Below are 20,511 nucleotides of genomic sequence, written 5' to 3' on the forward strand. Positions count from 1 at the left end.
GGAAAGGCCAAATACACCTTCCCCTTTACCTAAGAAAGGATGCCCCACACCAGTGGATCTGTAGAAAACCCACTGAGACAGAAGGCCCCTAAACTCTTGGCAAATTTATTTTTCACTGTCTGACACGCAAATGTCTCTCCAATAAGTCTAGAGTTGTTACTTCCCCTCACTAGGTCTAGCTAGCGTCATGTCATCAACGCATGGGACCAGCATGAAGGGAAGGCAATCAAGGTCCCTGCTTGACTGAAGTCTCCGGTGAGGCTGGAGAGTGGATCTACCCCTGAGACAGAGCAATGAGGAGTATCGCTGACCTTGCTAGCTGGAAGCAAGCTGCTTTTGGTGGTCTTTACTCACAGGTATGGAGAAAAAACGCCAGATCAATAGCTGCATATACCAGGAGCTGGGAGATGTGTTAATTTGCTCAAATGATGAAACCACATCTGGCATGGCAGCCGCAGTTGGCATCGCCGCCTGGTTACGTTTCTGAGAATCCCCCGTCATTGTCACAGAATCATCTCTGTTCTGCTCACGCCACACATTGGGGGTGTGTTGGGAATTGCCACCCTGCCTCCTTCAGGTCCTTGATGGTGGCACTAATCTCTGCAGCCCCTCTGGCAATGCAGCCTTGCTTGGGCCTCTTTCCCTAGACAGGAGCAGTTGTAGCGACTTGCTCTTGGCCTTTCGGACCACAAGAGCCCTCACTGCAACAGGCCAAGGAGCCAGGGTGGGGACGCTGCCCTTTGCTGAGTATGTCTATCCTGATCATGCTTTCTAGAACTGAAGACATGACCACAGGATGGGTGCAGACACCTGCTGTGAGAGGGGTGTCTAAAATTCTGGCCACCTGACCTCCATAACCCCTACTGTGATTGGTAGACTCCAGCGGTGGTTTGGGCTCTCCAAAATTGTTGTTGGCTCAGAGCCAGTGTCCAGTCACTCTTGAAAGGCTGATGACTTCCTTTTCCTCAATATAGGTTCACTCTGGTAAAAGGCCATATGTGCCTTTGGGGAAGGCTAGAAGAAGGATTAACAGGAGAGATTTTTAGCAGTGTTCCAGGTCTTTCCTCCTCCATCGGAGGAGTTCTGCTTCTGTAAACTGACTCAAGTCTGGGAATTGATTGAAGGCCCGAGTCTCTCTGTTTTAACTTGAAAGCGAGTTAAGCTTTTGTTCACTTGCACTAGAACTTTTCTGCTTATCCAGATCAAGTAAGAATTTAGTAGACTTCTCATCTGTTTGACTTCTAGGAAGACCATGATCAGCCCCCCGCCCCCTTACCTTTGGTGATTCATTGCCACCATTCACCCAGTCACCCTGGGATCAGTCATCCCCGTTGCACTGAAGGGTCACAACTCAGTAGTTGCAGTGTCCACTGTAATTCTTGGCCCACAGAGAAGAGTGACCAAGGATGCTGGGTCACAAAGCTATTTACCAGAGTCATAGTGAAAGCTGAGTCCTCATGAGTAGGTCTTATATAATTTCACTCCAGTATTCCAATTTTCCTAAGCCTTTGGGTAGTTTTTTACTGTGTCCCAAGGCAAATCTGGCCTTGCCACCTCTAGCATTTAGTGTAGGTCACCTCTTGGTCCATGTTTTAGTCAACTAACCCAACAAACTCTGAGGGCCCTTTCTAATCTCTCGAACTAAATCACTGAATCCAGATCCTGGTTTAGTGGTTTCTTTTTCTTTCTTTCTTTTTAAAAAATATTTATTTCTGTGACATAGATAGCGAGAGAGGAAATACAAGCAGGGGGAGTAGGAGAGGGAGAAGCAGGCTTCCCACTGAGCAGGGGGCCCAATGCCGGGCTCGATCCCAGGACCCTGGGATCATGACCTGAGCCGAAGGCAGATGCTTAACAACTGAGCCACCCAGGCACTTTAGTGGTTTCTGTATCATTAAATTCAGCCTGATCCAACTTAATGTTCCTTCTACTGTTTCCCCACATCCTTAATATCCATGCTCACATTCATTCTGTCCCAAACACTGACTTTCAAGCACATTTATGTGTTTGCACCCACAAGGGTCTTCTCTTTTGAAGCACCTTGGCCCTCTCTTTGTAGCCAGATCCTTCCCTTTCCTCCAGACAGGCTTCCTGACACTTCTTTAAATACTCTCTTACCCCCAAATTCTGCAATACTTTTTTACGCCAAGCCCTGGTTCTCGGCGTGTATATTGTTACTTGGTTCCTGTTCCCAACTGACTGTGAGCTCCTTAGGGACAAGAATCATTTCTGGCAGGTGCCTTTCCAGGTGGGGGTGCTTCAGTAGCCTCCTTGACTGAACCAAATAGAAGGGGAGAAGGAGATCAGTCAGGGGCCCAAGAGCTCCGCACGGACCACAGTCTGCCTCCCGGGCCCGCTGCCCAGCGTGGGGAGGGGCTCTGGGAGCGGTCCACTGCTGCCGGAAGATTCAGAAAGTCGGATTCCGTTTCATTTTTGAGCAATTCTGCGCATCTCTTTCCTGGTGTGGCCGGTCCTCTTCCCACCTTCTCCCCACCCTCTCATCACACCCCCCCACCCCCAATCTCTTCCAGCAACTCTCTGGTCACTTCCCTAATCACGCGTCTGGGAGGCGCCTCGCAGACCCCACCCTAGTGGGCTACCAGTCTCCTTTCCTGTACACCCGTTCCTCCGCCGCCACTTCCCCTCTCGGGTGCGCTCAGCAATGAGCCAGAGGGCGAACTGCAAACTTTCAGAGGTCCCGGAGGCAGGCTGTGCGCTGCCCTCCCCAGCCGCACGTGGGCGTGTGTGTGCGCGCGCGCGGGGGCGCCAGTCTGAGTGTGTAAGGGGCCGAGGCTGGAAAGGAAACCGGCCGCCTCGCGGAGAAGGAAGGAGCCTCCCCCTTCCTCGTCGCCCCCCTCCCCACTTCCCGTCCAGCTCGCTGTCGCTTCCCTCCTCCGCGAGCCTCCGGGCGCACGGAGCCTGCCCACCGCCGAGGAGCTGGAGGAGCTGGTGGGGCGCATGCTGGGCTGGGGACCCCAAGGCGCCCTGGCCGGTGGCGGCGGGGGCCGCGGTGCAGGTAGGGGCGCTGACACGATAGCCGGCGGGGCCGTGGCTCGGGTGGCGGGTGGAGGAATCCAGGCGGGGAGAGCGCGCTCTGCCCCTGGACATCGTGTAGGTCCGGGGTGGTGCCTCTGTTCCCATCCTGGGTTCATTGCACCCATTCCGAGGCGAAGGAAACCGAGGCAGGGCGCGTGGCGTGCCGGGGTAAGAGAGGAGTGGGTCTGGGGCTGCCAGATCCCTCCTCCAGGACTGTCCCAGGACCCGGCAAGCGGCAGTTTCCCGAAACTGCGCTCGTCCGACCGGCAGTGCTCCTTGGGTCCTGGCGGCGGACGAAGGCGTCAAGGGCTTGGGCTTTGGCTGGGTGCGGGGACCCTCACACTCGCCCACGTCCTGAGGTTCAGCTGAAGCTCGGGCTCCACCCCACCAGCAACCTGGAGGGTGGAGGTTGGGGATGGGATAGGGAACACAGTGCTGGCACCTCTCCAAGGGGACGCTCTGCGAACAATTTCACCTCCCACTTCCGACTTGGCGACGGCGACGCCCACAGCCCGGCTCTGGAGAGACCGCTCCGTTTCCACCTCCCTGCGCGCGGGTCGCGCTGTCAACTCTGTGTTGACACCGAGGGCTTTAAGTGGATTGTTGCTTTGCAAGAATGACAGGGCTTCGCCTCCCGACTCACTGTTCAGACATATGCAGAGGAATTTCAGACTCTCGGAAGGGAGTGGGATTTGGAGTCCGGGTGCTGGGTTGTGTCATAGCTGCGCCAGAAGAGGGCCCGGTGACTTTAGACACATCCCTTAACATCTTGGAACCTTGGTTTCCTCAAATGTAAAAGGGGACGCTACTAACCTTAATGTGTACTGAGTTAAGAAATGAAGTTTGGATAATACCAGAGTCCTAAGAGCTGGGAGTTGGAGACAGTCGACCTGCATCTCAATGTTGGACTTAGTCATCCCTCAGTTTCCCCATTTGTAAAGTGGGGACGGTGTCGGTGCCTACTTCATAGGGTTGTTATGGGGTTTCAGTGGGGCAGTGGGTCTGAAGCACAGTCCAGTGCCTGAGATAGACCGTAAGCTTTAAGTAACCTTAGTTCCTGTTTTTACTAAGCAAAACCTAAATAATTTGATGTGGAAATACCAGTTTGCTTTGATTAAGGTACAAATAGAGGAGTACTTTATTTATTTAAAATTTTTTAATTTTTTTTTTCTAAAATAATAGGGGGCAGAGGGAAAGGGAGAGGGAGAGAATCCCGAGTAAACGCCTTGCTGAACAGGTGCCCGTGGGGGGCTCCATCTCTCTACCCCGAGATCATGACCTGAAGCTGAAATCAAGAGTTAGATGCTTAACCGACCGAGCCACGCAGGCGCCCCAGTGATGGAGTATCTTAAAAGAAACTTAATTTTATTATATTCAGGCATGTACCTGAAGCCTTCAGAGGTTTAGTTGTGAACCTATGCCGCTGTTCAAAGAGAGCCAGGATCTGCTTTCTGAGCTCTGTAACCTTGGGCCTCAGTTTCCTCCCCATCTGTTTAAAAAGACCAAAGACAAGAAAAGTGGGGGCAGTAATTACTGCTTTTTGGGCTGATAGAGCCGCCTGAAGATCAAATGAGGTAAAAGATCTGAAAGAGCCTTGAAGAGCACGAGTCGCTCCGTAAACGTAAGACATCATGGCTACCAGCAGGGAATAACAATGTCTGCCTTTTTCAGAGCCTGCACTGTGCCAGGCACTGTCTTAGGAATCCCTTTGATGCCATCTGCCCTAAACCTTTGCGAGGTGGGTATTTCGAAACTTCACTTTCCCTGTACAAAGCCGAGATGCAGGGCTAGCCTGCCTCTTTCCCAAGGTCACGTAGCAGTTAAGGTAAAGCCGGGATGAGAACCCTCGTGTGGGTGCCCCTCACAGGTGTGTTCTCAACCACTGGCCAAGCTGAAGCCATGGAGACAAGCTGTGGCTCAGGGTAGACCTGGGTTAGATTATAGGGGCTCGTATATCCTAACATATTTACAGAGTCTAAAATATGAGAGAGGGCGCCTGGCTGGCTCAGTCAGTAGAACATATGATCTCAGGGTTGTGAGTTCAAGCCCCACACTGGGCATGGAGATTACTTTAAAAAACATTATATATATATAATATATATGTTTTATATGTGTGTGTGTGTGTGTGTGTGTATGTGAGTGAATTGTTAGCCCTGGTAGATGAGACTTTGACATAATCTCATTTTTAAAAAAAATCGCTGGTTTAAAATCCCATTTAAACTATTTTCTTGCACAAATAAACAGTGGAAGTTTGCAGAGAGAAAAGGTATTAAAATCTTGACAGGATGTATCCCAAGGATTCATGGCAAATCTCAGACTATATGAAATCTGAAGTCATGTTTTAATGCTTTAAGTTTGCCGGAACTCTTAGTGTGGTACAGGAGGTGTAAATTGGCATTGGGGCTTTCCATGTCACGGGGATCGTGCAGGGCTGGGACACCCCACTCCCCCCATATTTCTGCAGGGACTTCACTGTTCACCTGCGATAACCCCAGAGGGAAACGGGCCTTTTGAGAAAGTCTGTGCACCAGAGGGAGAATGAATCCCACGTCTCTCTACTGCAGAAAGAATCTCAAATTCCTTTATTTCCTAAATGAAGTTCTCCTTCTTTTTTCTTCTTCCTAGAGCAAAGCAGGCTCATTACAGGAAGCACAGAAAACAACAGACAAGAAAAAGAACATTAAAAAATCATTGTAATCCCATCAATGCGGGCAAATAGCTTCACATTTCTGTTCTTGTAAACCATTTCTGTGCTGTGTTCTTCAATCTGTATCTATTTTAGAAATGGGATGCAAACTATTATTGTTTTGTTGAATGACAAAAATAATACTTGCTTAATGCTCAAGCATCCAGGCATCAATTTAGGAAAGAAGCCAAAATGTATTAGTGCATTAAAACTTTTCCTTTAAAGGAAATCTGAAAATTTTGATTGGAAAAGGATTGGAAATTAAGTTGCGGTTGTTTGAGTTTTAGTGTGGTTTTAGCCAAAGTTCGATGAAACAACTTCAGAACCAGGAGAGGATACAGTAGTGATGTTGAAATAATACCTAAAATCCAGCATAGAACAAAGATTTTGAGTATAAAAATAGGTAACATTTTAGATTGGAGTTATTAGAATCATTGTTTTGATAATAATGAAAAGAGTTCAGTTTATGTGCTGGGTTCTTGCAAAGCAAGCAGAGGGCCCTGCTTCCAGAGATGCCTTTGGCTGCCACTCAGGGGGTGGGGACCGTCTTCTCTGGCCCAGCCTGGGCCACTTGTGGCCAGTCATTTTTAAGCCAGCACCATTTAGGAATGTAAGACTTTTAAAGCCTTGGCGAGACTTACAGTGTTTGTTCTTGACGTTTATGTCTTTGTGGGGAAAATTCCTTAGTGAATGTCTTTTGTGCAACCATCATGCAATTTTTAAAATGCCTGCCGCAGATGCTCTGACCATCCTGAATCCATTTTTTTCCTTTTTTGAAATCAGTTTACCAGCTGCTTCTTTGGGCAGACTTTGCAGTCAGTTTCCAAGTTTTCACAGCAAGTGGAAATGAGGAAGAACTGTGGCTGACCAAAGACTATCAGAGATAGCTGGCTTTGGAAGGCAGTGGGGAGCCCACAGGCTATGCTGAGTGGCTCACGGGATCAGAAATGGTTGGCAGAGATCGTAGGGTCCCTGGTCGCTAGGTGTTAAAAACAGAATCACATAGCTTTTGCTGGATGAAGTTTCCAAAGATTAATGGGTTAAACCTCTTGAGTTCTGGCAGGTGAGACCTGAGGTGCATTTAGCAAGTGCAAATGCTGAAAAGTATATATTTGGTCAGTAGGATAGTAGTTGTGGGTGCAGGAGACCTGGTCGCAAATGAAGTAATGGAAATAAATAGGCTTAGATTATCTGTCACTTTTCAGCTTCAGGTTAGTGTCCCAGCCACGTGGTGGTGTGCTCATCCACTTAAAATACATGGACAAAATTCTGCCTGTTCAACTCTTACCATTTGCCTGTCATGGGAGGACTTTCCGCCTTTATTTGCAGATCTGTCTGAACTCTCAGAGGAGTGCAATTAAGACAGTAACCTCCTAGATGTACGAGATAGCAATCTTGGAGGGTAAGTCATACATCAGAGCCCACTGACATTGAGTGGAAATAGAGGTCACAACGTCAGGCCTGCTTAGATTGCAGTGGAAAAGGCGAGGAATGGCAGGAGAGTGAGTATTAGAATCTGGGTCTTCCCTTACTGAGAGCTGTTTCCATTAAGCCTTGCTTCATTCCATAGTTTGGCATAATTCATCACTGCTTACAAATATTGAGTGAACCAAATTAAATCCTTATTGATTTATGTATTTTGGAATAGGCTGCCTTGGAAAGCACTGAGTTTTGTTTGTTTGTTTGTTTTTTGGTCATCAGAAGCATTTAAGTTGGTGTTGGGGATTCTGTGGTTGAATGCAGTGGGGGAGTCTGCCTGTGGGGAGGAAGGTTGGACTGGGTGACTTCTGGAAACCCTCATAGCTCTAGGACTCTGTGATTTTTGTCCTAGAGGATTTGAGCTACAGTGTGAATTTCCTATTCCCTGCTCATTGAAATTGCATATTTTGAGCCCCCCAACCTCCCAGGTGATTCCATTTCAAGAGATCTAGACACCTCCCTGCAGTTAGCTGTCCGAATGCAATACTTACTTTAACTCCCCAGGGTTGCACATAATCAAGGATTGATATTAATCGTTAACATGATTGTGTTCATCTAGGCAGACAAGTCGACCAGGAATAGAAACATGCATTTCACAGGTGGCCCTACATGGAGACTAATTGCTTTCTTACGTTGAAAGGTGAAATATCTCAAGTTTATTGAGTGAATTGCGTCCTGAACGTGGAACCTGAGGTTAAATTTAGTTTTGTGACATGCATACCAACCTAACTTCTTTTCACAATTGTTGCCTTTTAATTTGTGAGTGGATTGATAAGATGATTTGACATGAGTATTAGGCTTGATTTATGACACAGGAGAATGCATGTTTTTGGCATTTACAAGTGAACGCTTGCCTCGTCTTACTTGAGCACTGATGGGAAAAGGAGGACCACTTTACAGGGGTCAAATGAGAAAAGATGTAAATATGGAGATAAATTGGGGTTCTCCGGTTTCTAATAAACTGGACAGTTAGAATTGGAAAAGCTGTTTTGTAATTCCAAATCCTCTGATGGAGAAAGATTTGTGTATTTCAGCAGGAGTCTTGATATTTTCCTAATGCTTTTCTTTATAGCCACAGGCCAGGCAGAGTGAAATATGAAACAGCTGTGCTTGGGCAGAGATAATCTGCATTCAGTTCAAATAATAGATCTGGAGGCCTTAAACTACCTTGACTTTTTTTTGGAGATAGAATTGACCTACATTAATTTCAGATGTACAACATAATGATTTGATATTTGTATGTACTATGAAACGATCACCACGTAAGTCTAGTTAACATCCCTTGCCATGTAGTTACAACATTTTTTTCTTGTGATGAGAACTTTTAGGATCTACTTTTAAGTTCTTTTTTTTTTTTTTAAAGATTTTATTTATTTATTTGATAGACAGAGATCACAAGTATGCAGAGAGGCAGACAGAGAGGCAGGCGGCGGGGGGGCGGGAAGTGTGGCGGGTCGGGGGGAAGCAGGCTCCCTGCCGAGCAGAGAGCTTGATGCGGGGCTTGATCCCAGGACCCTGAGATCATGACCTGAGCCGAAGGCAGAGGCCCAACCCACTGAGCCACCCAGGCGCCCCTACTTTTAAGATCTTTTAAGATCTACCTTGACTATCAATCCTTGTTTCCCCTTGTCTGCTTACAGAGTTCTCTTCTAGAGACATTAGCTTATCCATTTGTTTGTTAACTCAAGAATGTTTATTTTATGTACTTTGCACATGGCACGGTGTTGTGCACAGCATGGTGCTTAAAGATATATTAGATTGTCCTCATGGACCATCTAGTCTAGAGGGAAGATGTAGAAAAGCCTGGGGTTCTTTCCAAGTGATGGAAGACAATGCTTAGGGCTTAGCAGCCACTAATAGGAGGCTTCTTTGGAGGGCATCTCAGGGCTTCCCTCTGTCTTCCCAGTCTTTTTTTTTTTTTTTTTAAGATTTTATTTGTTTATTTGACAGACAGTGAGAGCAGGAACACAAGCAGGGGTAGTAGGAGAGGGAGAAGCAGGCCTCCTGCGGAGCAGGGAGCCCAATGTGGGGCTCATCCTAGGACCCCAGAATCATGACCTGAGCCGAAGGCAGACGCTTAACGACTGAGCCGCCCAGGCACTCCTGTCTTCCCAGTCTTGACACTGATTGTATCAGGATTTCTCTGCCCGGTAAGTCCTTCCTTCCAGTCAGCCTCACGCTGCTGCCATGATAATCTTCCCAAAGCACAGATATAATTTGGTTACTGTTTCTCTGTGCAAAGACTCATTGTCCCGCAGGCAAATTTTTAGCATTCCTTGCCACGCCTTCCATAAACTGGCCCCTGAATCCCTAAAACGGACATTCTGACTCTTTTATTGCACACGTTATTCTGCCTCCCAAGAGTATTATGGAATCCAGCCTCTTCTCCCACCCCGCCCCCCCAACTCTACACATCAAAACATTATCCCTCATTTAAGATCTAGCCTGTAAAACTTCTCAGCCTTCCCTGGTCTTCTAGCATCATCCACTCCTTCATCCCTCTTCTTCTGCTATAGTTGGTTATGTGTTTAACCTGCTTTTCTTTTCTTTCTTTTTTTTTTTTTTAAGATTTTATTTATTTATTTATTTGACAGAGAGAGATCACAAGTAGATAGAGAGACAGGCACAGAGAGAGAGACAGAGGGAAGCAGGCTCCGTGCTGAGCAGAGAGTCTGATGCGGGACTCGATCCCAGGACCCCGAGATCATGACCTGAGCCGAAGGCAGCGGCTTAACCCACTGAGCCACCCAGGCGCCCCTTCTTTTTTTTTTTTTTTTTTTTTTAAAGATTTTTATTTATTTATTTGGCAGACAGAGATCACAAGTAGGCAGAGAGGCAGGCAGAGAGAGAGGCGGAAGAGAGCCTGATGCGGGGCTCGATTCCAGGAGTCTGGGACCATGACCTGAGCCGAAAGCAGAGGCTTTAACCCACTGAGCCACCCAGGCGTCCCAAACCTGCTTTTCTGACTCAGCTATAAACTCCTTCATGGAAGGAGTTTGGGAAAATGGAAAAATGGACAAATTCTGTCATTTTAATCCAACTGCTATATTTTCTTAACTCTTTGATTTGAGAAAGTCTAGTCTGGTTTATAGCCTTACCCCCTCATCTGTGTAGTATGCTATACCTCCCTGAATTGAATTAAACTCTTTAGTATATTTTAGACAGACTCATTCAGTCTGTAGATTAACCGTCTCTGTTATTTTTATGTCTTTCAAAAGCAATCAAGAGTTTTAGAAGTTCCGTTCGGTTCAGATGTTTATTGAGATGCACAAACCATATAGCCAGATTCGGTGGTAGCAATTTAAGGTAAGAAAAAATGTAGAATAGGTCCATATAGCTCAGTGGAGAAAAAAGAGTTGATTCTTGTGAAGTTTCTGGATGCTGTTTCATGAGAACGAATGGGCACATTGGGAGGCACCAGAATCATTAAGAAGTAATTAGCACCTAGTAGATGCCCAGTGAATAGTGTACAGAGTGGATGGATGGGTGGGGGGAAGAAGAAAGGAGGAATCCTTTAATTCATAATTTATCCATTGTAGTGTTTACTTGTAGGTATAATACTTTTGAAGATAACTTACAAAAGTATTGATTCTCACACTCTCACCCTCTACCCGGAAAGCCAGTTGGCCTTGGGGATCGTAGGATGAGTTCTGAGCTATTTCCCAACCATGTGGCTTTTGTGCATCTTTCTTTGCATGACTTCAGTAGTAACGAGAATGGGAAAATGGACAAATTCTATAATTCTAATCCAACTGTTATATTTTCTTAGCTCTTTGATTTGGGATTATCTAGCACATTTATTCAAATATTAATTGTTTTATAAACTTTTTAAAAAAGCATAACGTGACCTACAAGAAAAGGCATTGTCTCTGTTTCCTCCCATTTGGCTGAGGTAGAACAGGGCTCAGTGGAAATAAAGTGAGATGTTCCAAGGGGGTTGCCTTATCTTCGGCTAGTCTTGGCATGAATTTATAGCGGCACTGCTTTTATATTTGGTATCCTGCTTTTTAACGAACAAATGACCCCCCCCCCCCCGCCACCTTTAAACAGTATTTTATTCAAATTGGAGGCTGCCTTTTCCAATAAAATGAACAATTATTAATCATTACAGACTTGGGGAAAGGGTGAGTCAACCACGAATTTACTATAGAGAAATACACTCTTTTGGGTATGCCTTTGCATTCATCTGGGCTCAATTTCTTGAGGGCAGACCTAGTCTTATTTATCTTTTTTTTTTTTTAAAGATTTTATCTATTTATTTGACAGAGATCACAAGTAGGCAGAGAGGGGAAGCAGGCTCCCTGTGGAGCAGAGAGCCGGATGTGGGGCTCGATCCCAGATCCTGGGATCATGACCTGAGCCAAAGGCTGAGGCTTAACCCACTGAGCCACCCAAGCCCCCCGTCTTATTTATGTTTTTATCACTTCTGTTAGACCTGAGGTAGGAACAGGGACTTCCTGACTGGCACCGGTTTAAAGTACCATGTGCACTCTAGCCCCCACGACAGGAGAACTGCTTCCTAACCAGAGCTGCATTAGCAAGAAGAGGGTAGGGCACTTGTTTTAAAGTTGGTTGTACACAGGGGCGCCTGGAGGGGCACAGTCAGTTAAGCCTGCGACTCTTGGTTTCGGCTCAGATTATGATGTCAGGGTCATGGGATCGAGCCCCAAGTAAAGCCCCAAGTCATGCCCTGGGTCAGGCTTTGTGCTCAGTGGGGAGTCTGCTAAAGTTTCTCCCTCCCTCTCCCTCTGCCCCTTCCCCCTGCATGCGCGTGCTCTCTCTCTCTCTTAAAAAAAAAAAATTAAAAAAAAGAATTAAAGTTGCTTTTACATGCAGGCACAACTCTATGTCAATACGAGTGACAAAAACCTCTAAAGGTGCTTCCATTCACACATTTCTTAAGAGAAAAAAATGTCAGTGGCCCATATCAAAGCACATGGCCATGACTGTAATTTGGAGTGGCCTTAGAAGACGGTGAGAAATGGGTGCAGGGGTGGGGACGTGCTGCAGCATCCCCGAAGCCAACCCTTGCCCTTGTCACGATATTGTCTCTGTTTTCTGTGAATTCCTGAAACATCAAATGGGTGCGCGGAGTGCATTGCCAAGGCAAAGTTCATTTAAGCCGTGATCAGAATACTTCACGTTACTTGTTGCTGTGTATACAGTGACGGCCAGCCATGATTGGTCAGGTGGCCAGATGGAAAGGGCTCTCGGCTAGGGTTCGGAACCTGGGCCAGTTCCTTAATCTCTCTGGATCTCAGTATCCTCCCTTCTGGAAATGGGGGGAATGAGATCAGGCCCTCAGTGTAGAATTGTGGCCAAATCATTTCTCGAAGAGCTCGTCACAATCTGTAATATGTGTGTGCATAGAATTGCTTTAGTTGTAAACTTGCTGATACTGTTCCTAACATGCGGTCCTACCTGTGATCTCCGTTCATCTTGTAGCTCGTTCCTCATACCCTCATCTGGGTCCCGGATCCCTTAACTGAATCACATCAGTGTTTCTGTGGCCAAGTAGATGCTTGTTCCCAGAACTAAATGGAATAAATAAAGACCCTTGACTGCTTTGCGTCTGTGCACACGAGGTTTGCCGCCGTATGAGTTCCGTCAGATCAGATGGCTGCAAGATGGAGAGAAAGCCTGTGGTTCTCAGAGACTCCTGGGTTTTGGAATTCTAGATGATGCATCGCGAACTTGTACTTAATAGTTACTGTAGCTTCTCTTCGTCTCCCCCTGCCCCCTCCTTTCTCCTCTCTTTCCAATTTCTAGTCCATTGGGTGGTCTCTGCTGTTTCTCAGATGGGCTACTGATGAGCGATCACCAAGCCCAGTACTGCCCAAGGGGTGGGCAGAGGGACGCGAGAGGTGTCACAGGGAGGATGGGAATAAGATCTTACGGAGGGTGTCTTGTTTGGTCCGGCTTGAGCACGTTTCTGGAGCAGGAGGGCAGATGGCCCCTCATCAAGGGAGCACTGGCAGTTTGCTCTGAGGGGTGGGGAGGTTCCCGTACTTAGCTTCCCAGACTGCGCACTCCATGCCTCCCAGGCCTTCGATTCTTGGCCTGACACTTGGATTCTTGTGCTTCGCCTAGCAGTAGACTGCCTTGCACTAGTTTCCGATTCCTCTCTTCATGCTGCCTCTTGGATGAATCCTTTATTGACACATTTTGCAGCCCAAGGGCAAATGATACCTTAGGCTGTATGCTTCTCCGGGCTCCAGAGACTCTGCTGGTCTTGGCGGGAGCACGGGACCATCACTGTCATTGACAGGACTGCTGGGGAGAGAGTTGAAACTGTCAAGGTGCCCCCTGAAATGCCCACCACATGAAATCAAGGGGAGTGGGTCCTTCGGCATGTGTGACGCTGCACTGGGCTCCGAGCATGCTAGAGCTGCTTGTGATAAGGCTTCCTGTGGGTGATTAATACCAAATGTATCATGGAGAGTGAAGGCTGCTTGACAGAGCATGTTGGGCTGGCTCCGCAAAGGGAATGCTGGTCCTGACCCCATCAATCTTTGCATTTTTCAAGGAGCAATTTAATTCTGGTTTTGTCTTTATAAAGTTTTCATCTGCATGAAATTTAAGCTCTCTAAGATTCTCCATTACGACACTGTGTTTTGGTTTCTTCTCTGATGGTTTGCCTCTCCTGCTGCAGATTTCCCGCTCCTGCTGATATCATTTCATACCCAAAGAGGGCATTCTAACCTTAAAAGAAGTTCAGCTCAGTGCCGTGCCTGTCATTGCCTTTCTCTCTAAACTCGGAGTTTGCTCACTCCCTTGGCTTCTCAGGTGTTTTGGCTCCAGGGAAGAAATAGTCACGGTTCACATTTATTTAATAAAACCATTATGGAAGCCAAAGGAACCCAGGCGCACGTGGGGACAGAGCGGGACCTGGCTGCTTGCTTCCCCACCGAGCCTCACTGCCCCTCTGCACATTTGCAGAGCCGTCCCTGGGAGCTGTTTTCGTGGAGGGAGAACTTCTGTGAGGCTGGGGACTGGGCAGGGCGTTTGGCTGGTCCTTTGGGTGTCCTTTCAGCATTGTCTGCAGTGAGTGTGGGAGTCAAAGGCCCTTCAGTGCACAGATAATGCCAGCTTGTTCCCTGGAACCCCCAAAGAGCCAGAGTCAAAGGGGCTTTTGTTTTACCAACAGAAAAACCCACAGGAAATCCCAGCTTCAGTGATTCCTGTGCAGTCTCATTGTTCGCTCAGATCGGACTGTGCTTGGGCTTCCTCTAAGAGAGGCAGTAACTCGTACAAAAAATAAATAAATGAAAGGATGCTGGGGGTCAAGTGCATGTGCCGTGTGCACTAGCACGCAGATCAGACACTTGTCTTAGACCCTGGTGCCCGGCTCTTTTAGCAGTGAGCTCTTGGCTAGTGACTTGAAGGGGACAAGAGCCACATCCTGCTGTGATGAGAATTGACTGTGGTCATATGAGTAAAGATCTGGGTACAGGATCTGTCTCATCGTGGGCACCTGCATTATTATTACTACTGTTATTATTGATGGGCTCTTACTAGATTTCAACTCTCAAACAGCAATTCTGTCACTTACTACGTGTATTCCCTTCATCCATAAGCTGGCCGGTGATGATGCTTGTTTCTCAGGGACTTTCTGAGCATTCAAAGATTTCAAAGATCTAAGAAAGATTTCAAAGCCTGAGATAATATATGCAAAGGGCTTAGGAAAAGAGTGGGAAATTAAAATAGAGGGGCTGCAGCCTTCAGGTGGTCAGGTGATGTCCTGGCTATCATCCTGGTGGAGGGGTGAGTGGGGCTGACATTCAGGCTGGGCCCCCGGTGAGAGGAAGGCCTGCCTTTTCCCAACTCGTCAGCTCAGAGGGACTACCTTTCACTAATTTAGTTTCCCAGAGGGGATGTCTTTTTATAGTTCATCACCCCCAAGGAGGTGCCTTTTAAAAAACTGGTCCACTGGTACCCTGTGTGCCAGCAGTGGTCCTGTTGACGAGAGCAAGCTGCTGTTACCAATGCAGCAGACGGGGCCTTCTGGAAGGAGCGTGTGGCACGCTTTACCTGGCTCCGTCTTGCTTACTTCACTGTAATTTCAGTGATGGTCACCATGGTCCGAGCAACAATTTTGCCATTTCCCCAATTCTAAATTTTCCCTAGAATTTTCCTTGAGGCCAAGGGCAATCGTTCCCCTGCCTTCCTAGGCCCCCTTCCTCACCACTGCCCTGCACGTGTCCTCCGGAATGGACACTTGTTAACACACGTTGAAAAGAATGGGTAGGAGTGTAGGCTGGGTGCTGGTTGATGACTCTTGGCCCCTTTCCCACCCATTCTGTGCTCTGCTCTTTACTGCCCAGGCTGGGAGTCTGAAAGCGGCACATCTCTTGCTCTCTTGCCGGCTCCCTTCCTGTTAAATTCTGCCAGTAAGAGGTCCTTGTGGGACACCAGAGGCAGGAGGAAGAGAAAAGCTTCTGCATTCTGGGTTTTTCAGTGGGGCAGCTGCAGACATGAGCTGGAGCTGTGGCAAGGCTGGGGGATTCGGGTTTCCTGAAGCCCTGCCAAGGGGCCTTTCTTCCCAGGCTCCAGAACCAATACACGTTTCCTCTTCCCCTGCCGCAGACTGGGCAGGCTCCGGAACATAGCCTGGAAGCATCAGCCTTCCATCTCGAGCTACTGTCCTTCCACCTCCTTGCTCCTGCCTTTCCTTCTCCTTCGTTCTCTTCCAGGTCTTTCCACACCTTTGTGTCCAGCACTCTAGATTAAAAGTCCTCTGTTTAGGGGGCCCTGGGTGGCTCAGTGAGTTAAAGCCTCTGCCTTCGGCTTGGGTCATGGTTTCAGGGTCCTGGGATCGAGCCCCACATCGGGCTCTCTGCTCAGCGGGGAGCCTGCTTCCTCCTCTCTCTCTCTGCCTGACTCTCTGCCTACTCGTGATTTCTGTCTGTCAGGTAAATAAATAAAATCTTAAAAAAAAAAAGTCCTCTGTTTGGTGTACTTGGAGTGGCTTCAGTTTTCCTACTCAGCGTATGGCTTCTGTGGATCTAAATCTGTGGGGTGCTCAGGGGCTGGTACACTCCCTTGGATCTCAGAGCACATGGACCCTTTCTCTGTTTCCATCTTCATCACACATCAGGATTACTGTGCTGGCCTTTAAAATAGGTTTTCAGCCTCTAGCCTCTTCCTAATCACAGTGGACATTCTGGTCAGATTAATTTTCCTAAAACTCTAGTTACCTGACTCACTCCTCTGCTCAAAACCCTACAATTTTTATGGCAGCCATTTAGCAAAGATATAGTCACATGTGACCTAGACCCCAGTGGTAGGAATCATTACCAGGGACACCTCTTCTGCAATCCTAGTAGAGGAGAGGTCTCGGTGGTCAGAGGGTCTTTCCTTCACCCTGCCTGGGAAGAAGGCAGGTAGCTCAGAGACAGACACACCAATAGTCACACGGGTGTGAGAAAGATTTCAAAGCCTGCTCTGTTCGCCTTCCTCTTAAAAGAAATGAACAGGACATTATAGGGTCACCTGGAAGAAAAATAATACAGTTCATGTTCAAATATAGCTTTGTTGTTTCTACATAAAAAAACAAAACATAAGCATTGTAAAGAAACCAAACAAGCCTAAAAAATATGTCAAGAAATGATCACTGGAGCCCCACCTTCCTCACTGAATTCTTTAATGAACACCCAGAAGGTCCACAGAGCCTCTGTCATATACACATATAGTTTTATAGAAATGGGATCCTGCTGCATCGTGTTTTTTAACCCACTTTTACTCCCACGTATGAGTACAGCACAGAAACGATTCCATGTCAACAAATGTGGCTTTGCGTCGTCATTCTGAACGGCTGCACGGCAACTGCCTGTTTGCAGCATGATTCACTCATCCGGTTGCGTTAAATTGGAATGTTTACAGTTGTCGCCCTTTAGAACACGCTCTTATTAAGTTCTTGTATTTAAGGGGTGCTCGTGCCATAACAGATATTCTGAGACACCGACACCCGAAGACGTCAGACATGTGTCTCTCTTGCAGGTAAAGTGCAGATTCTCCCTCCGTTTACTGGGGGTCGGGGCACCGGGCTCGGCTGGAGGGGCTGCCCTGCCTTCCACGGCCATTCGGGGACTCGGCCTGACAGAGGCCCCACCGCCTTCAGCATGAGGCTTCCAAAGCTGTCCGAGCCTTCGCCACCCAGCTAGCAGAGAGCGGAAAACAGAGCCGAAGCTCTCATGGCAGGTTTTTGTGGATCAGAACCGGAAGTGGTGGGCGTGCTTCCGCCCAGATTCCATTGGCCAGGGTCAGTCCTGGCCTTGCCCAGCTGCAAGGGAGGCTGGGAAATGTCTCTTAGCTGTGGATGCGGGAGGCAAGGGAAATAGGTTTGGTGAACGGTGACCAGTCCCCGCCATAGCTTTCCCTGCTGGTCACCAAATTCCTGTTTCACTCTTCCCTGACATTTCGACTCACCCCTCCCTGGAGGAGACGCCGGAGGTCCCACACAGTCACTGCCCTTCAGGATCTCTGGCGGATGCACCGTCTTCTCTGCATCCAAATGAGGGTCCTCGTGTTTCTGTGACTTGCGAATTAAAAAAGAAAAATACTTGCCTTCTTCCAGCCTCTCTCAGCTTTCAGTGGTGGGGCAGAGACAGCATAAAAGCATTAAAAACTCCCACTTGGAACAGGGTAAGTATAAAATAGGGTATGCACAGTAGCCGTGGGTACAAAGCAATCATGAAAGCCGTTGGGTAGGCCAGGTGGAGGCCCCGTACCCACGGGGTGGTAGAACTTTCTCCATTAGACCTTGATTCTGCTTTCTGAGAGGAAATCTCTTATTGATTGGTCTCCATGGTCTGTCCTGCCAAGTTCCTCTTTTCTTTTATTCTCCATGGCAACATTTGAAGCAGTTGCTGGGGAGTCTGCCATCTTCACGAGGGAGCGCATAGCTTTTGCTGCCCTATTTGATGCCCTGAGGTCTTTTTAGGCTCTTACAGACTTTTTAATTTTTTTAAGTTCAAGCTCATGGTTTCTCAGGCTATACGCTTCTGTCAAAAACTTAGTAGGGTTCTCTTCTGTTTTCTTCCATTAAATTCCTTATACCAAGAGCTAATCCCAGAGGTTTTTTTCCCCCCTAGGCTTTATTATCAAGCTTGATTTATTGCATTACTTTATCACCCCATGCCCTTCTTTCTCAACTAAATGGTGATTATTTTGAGGCCCTCAAGCTCAGATGGGAATGCAACACTGAGGCTTTGGGCCTTTGGGCCGTTGACTCTCAAGTTTTTTCAGTCTTATTTCTTACTGTTTGATATTAAGAAGCAGCCAGCTTCCAGCCCTTTCCAACACTTTAGGCACACATATTTCTGCATTTTATCCTGTTTCATTTGTGCTTGCAAACAATTTTTTTTAAAATGATTTTATTTATTTATTTGAGAGAGAGCAAGAGTGTGAGAGAGAAAGTGTGAGGATGAGCAGGGGGGAGGAGCAGAGGTAGAGGGAGAAGCAGACTCCCTGCTGAGCAGGGAGCCTGATGTGGGACTCAGTCTCAGGACCCTGGAATCATGACCTGAAGGCAGCTGCTTAAACTGACTGAGCCACCCAGGTGCCCTGCAGATAAATTCTTGACGGAGCATATCTCTTTTTAAAAATATTTTTATAAAAAAATATTTTTATAATAATTACTATTTCTTTGATTTTATTACTAATGTTCTACTTACCAACTCTTTCCCTAGAGCTACAAGCATGGTGGAAATAGGTCTGCTTTTTTAGTTCCTGCAGGTGATGATTTTACCAAATATTTTGCCACGGCACAACTTGGGCCTCCATCTTTCCAACCTCTAAGATCAGTTTCCTTGCTGTCCACTGCCTGATTACTAAGCCAGTCCACTCATTTTAGATAGTACCCTAGTGTAAGGCACCTGCTATTGTAAGGTAAAACCCAAATTCTCAGTGGCATGTGACTTTTAGAGTTTGTATCTTACTCATGTAAATTACACTTTGAAGCCAGGTGGTTGTTGGTGGTGGTAGAGGGTAGGGATTTCACTCTATTTATTCATTCAGGGTTTCAGGTGGACCAGGTCTCCTCTGTTTTTTTTTTTTTTTTAATATTTTATTAATTTGACAGAGAGAAATCACAACTAGGCAGAGAGGCAGGCAGAGAGAGGAGGAAGCAGGCTCCCCGTGGAGTAGAGAGCCCGATGCGGGGCTCGATCCCAGGATGCTGGGATCATGACCTGAGCCGAAGGCAGAGGCTTTAACCCACTGAGCCACCCAGGCGCCCCTGGTCTCCTCTGTTTTCAACACATGGTTTCCAAAGTCACCCGGAGGGTCAACATCTAATCCGTAGACAGAAGGAAAAAGAGCGTGGAACAACTGCAAAGGAGGTTTCCCCAGGCCGGGCCTTTAAGTGGAAGACATTACTTTTATTCTCCACTTCACTCACTCCATTTTCACTCACACTCATAGCTACACATAATTTTAGGGAAACTGGGAAATGTAGTCCAACTGTGTGTCCAGGAGAAAAGGGAAATGGGCTGGCGAGCAGGTTTCTGTTTCTGCTTAGGTACCTACGTGGCAGAGGCTCTTCTAAGAGCCTTACATATGTGAGCTCCTTTAGTTCTTTGTGGTAGAGATTGTTGATAACCTCACTTTACAGATGGGAAACTGAGGCTCTGGGAGGTTAAAAAGCTCCCCAACGCCTACGAAGCTACTAGTGGTAGAGTCAGGAGGCCCTCAGCTCGGGGCCTGCAGCCCTCTTCACTACTCTATACTGATAAAATTAGAATGCCGTTGAAACACAAAAGTGAAATATAAAAATGATAAAGGTGAACAGATTCAAAGATTAAAAAGTGAGATTTAGAGGGGCACCTGGGTGGCTCAGTGGGTTAAAGTCTCTGCCTTCAGCTCAGGTCACGATCCCAGGGTTCTGGGATCGAGCCCCGCATCGGGCTCTCTGCTCCGCGGGGAGCCTGCTTTCTCCTCTCTCTCTGCCTGCCTCTCTGCCTAGTTGTGATTTCTCTCTGTCAAATAAAATATTAAAAAAAAAGTGAGATTTAGAAGTGATAAATTCAAAAGCTACATAAAATAAAAAGAAATAACTAATTGGGAAGCAGAGATACAAACTTAAAAGAATGATACACAGCCTTCAATGTCATATAAGGATAAGATGCTATAGATGAGACATAATGGAGAAAGATTAAAGAAAGTAGAAATGAAAGGAAAAGTGTTTATATGTTGGTGGGAATGCAAACTGGTGCAGCCACTGTAGAAAACAGTATGGAGTTTCCTCAAAAAGTTAAAAATAGAGCATCCCAAGACCCAGCAATGGCACTACTAGGTATTTTACCAAAGGA

The 20,511-nt window shown here is 47.1% G+C and overlaps 1 protein-coding gene across 4 annotated transcripts in view; it reads left to right on the forward strand.

The window, feature by feature from the left end:
* The first annotated feature begins 2,821 nt into the window (after positions 1–2,821).
* DISC1 (DISC1 scaffold protein) overlaps positions 2,822–20,511 on the forward strand; it is a 383,714-nt gene continuing 366,024 nt past the window's right edge. For all 4 annotated transcript variants that reach the window (XM_046027933.1, XM_046027930.1, XM_046027931.1 and 1 more), the window contains exon 1: positions 2,822–3,016. In XM_046027933.1, coding sequence (XP_045883889.1) covers positions 2,959–3,016 — 58 coding nt within the window. In that variant the 5' untranslated portion in view covers positions 2,822–2,958. The remainder of the gene's footprint in view (positions 3,017–20,511) is intronic.

This window comes from Meles meles, chromosome 13, assembly GCF_922984935.1.
Source record: "Meles meles chromosome 13, mMelMel3.1 paternal haplotype, whole genome shotgun sequence".
In the NCBI taxonomy this organism is placed as follows: domain Eukaryota; kingdom Metazoa; phylum Chordata; class Mammalia; order Carnivora; family Mustelidae; genus Meles; species Meles meles.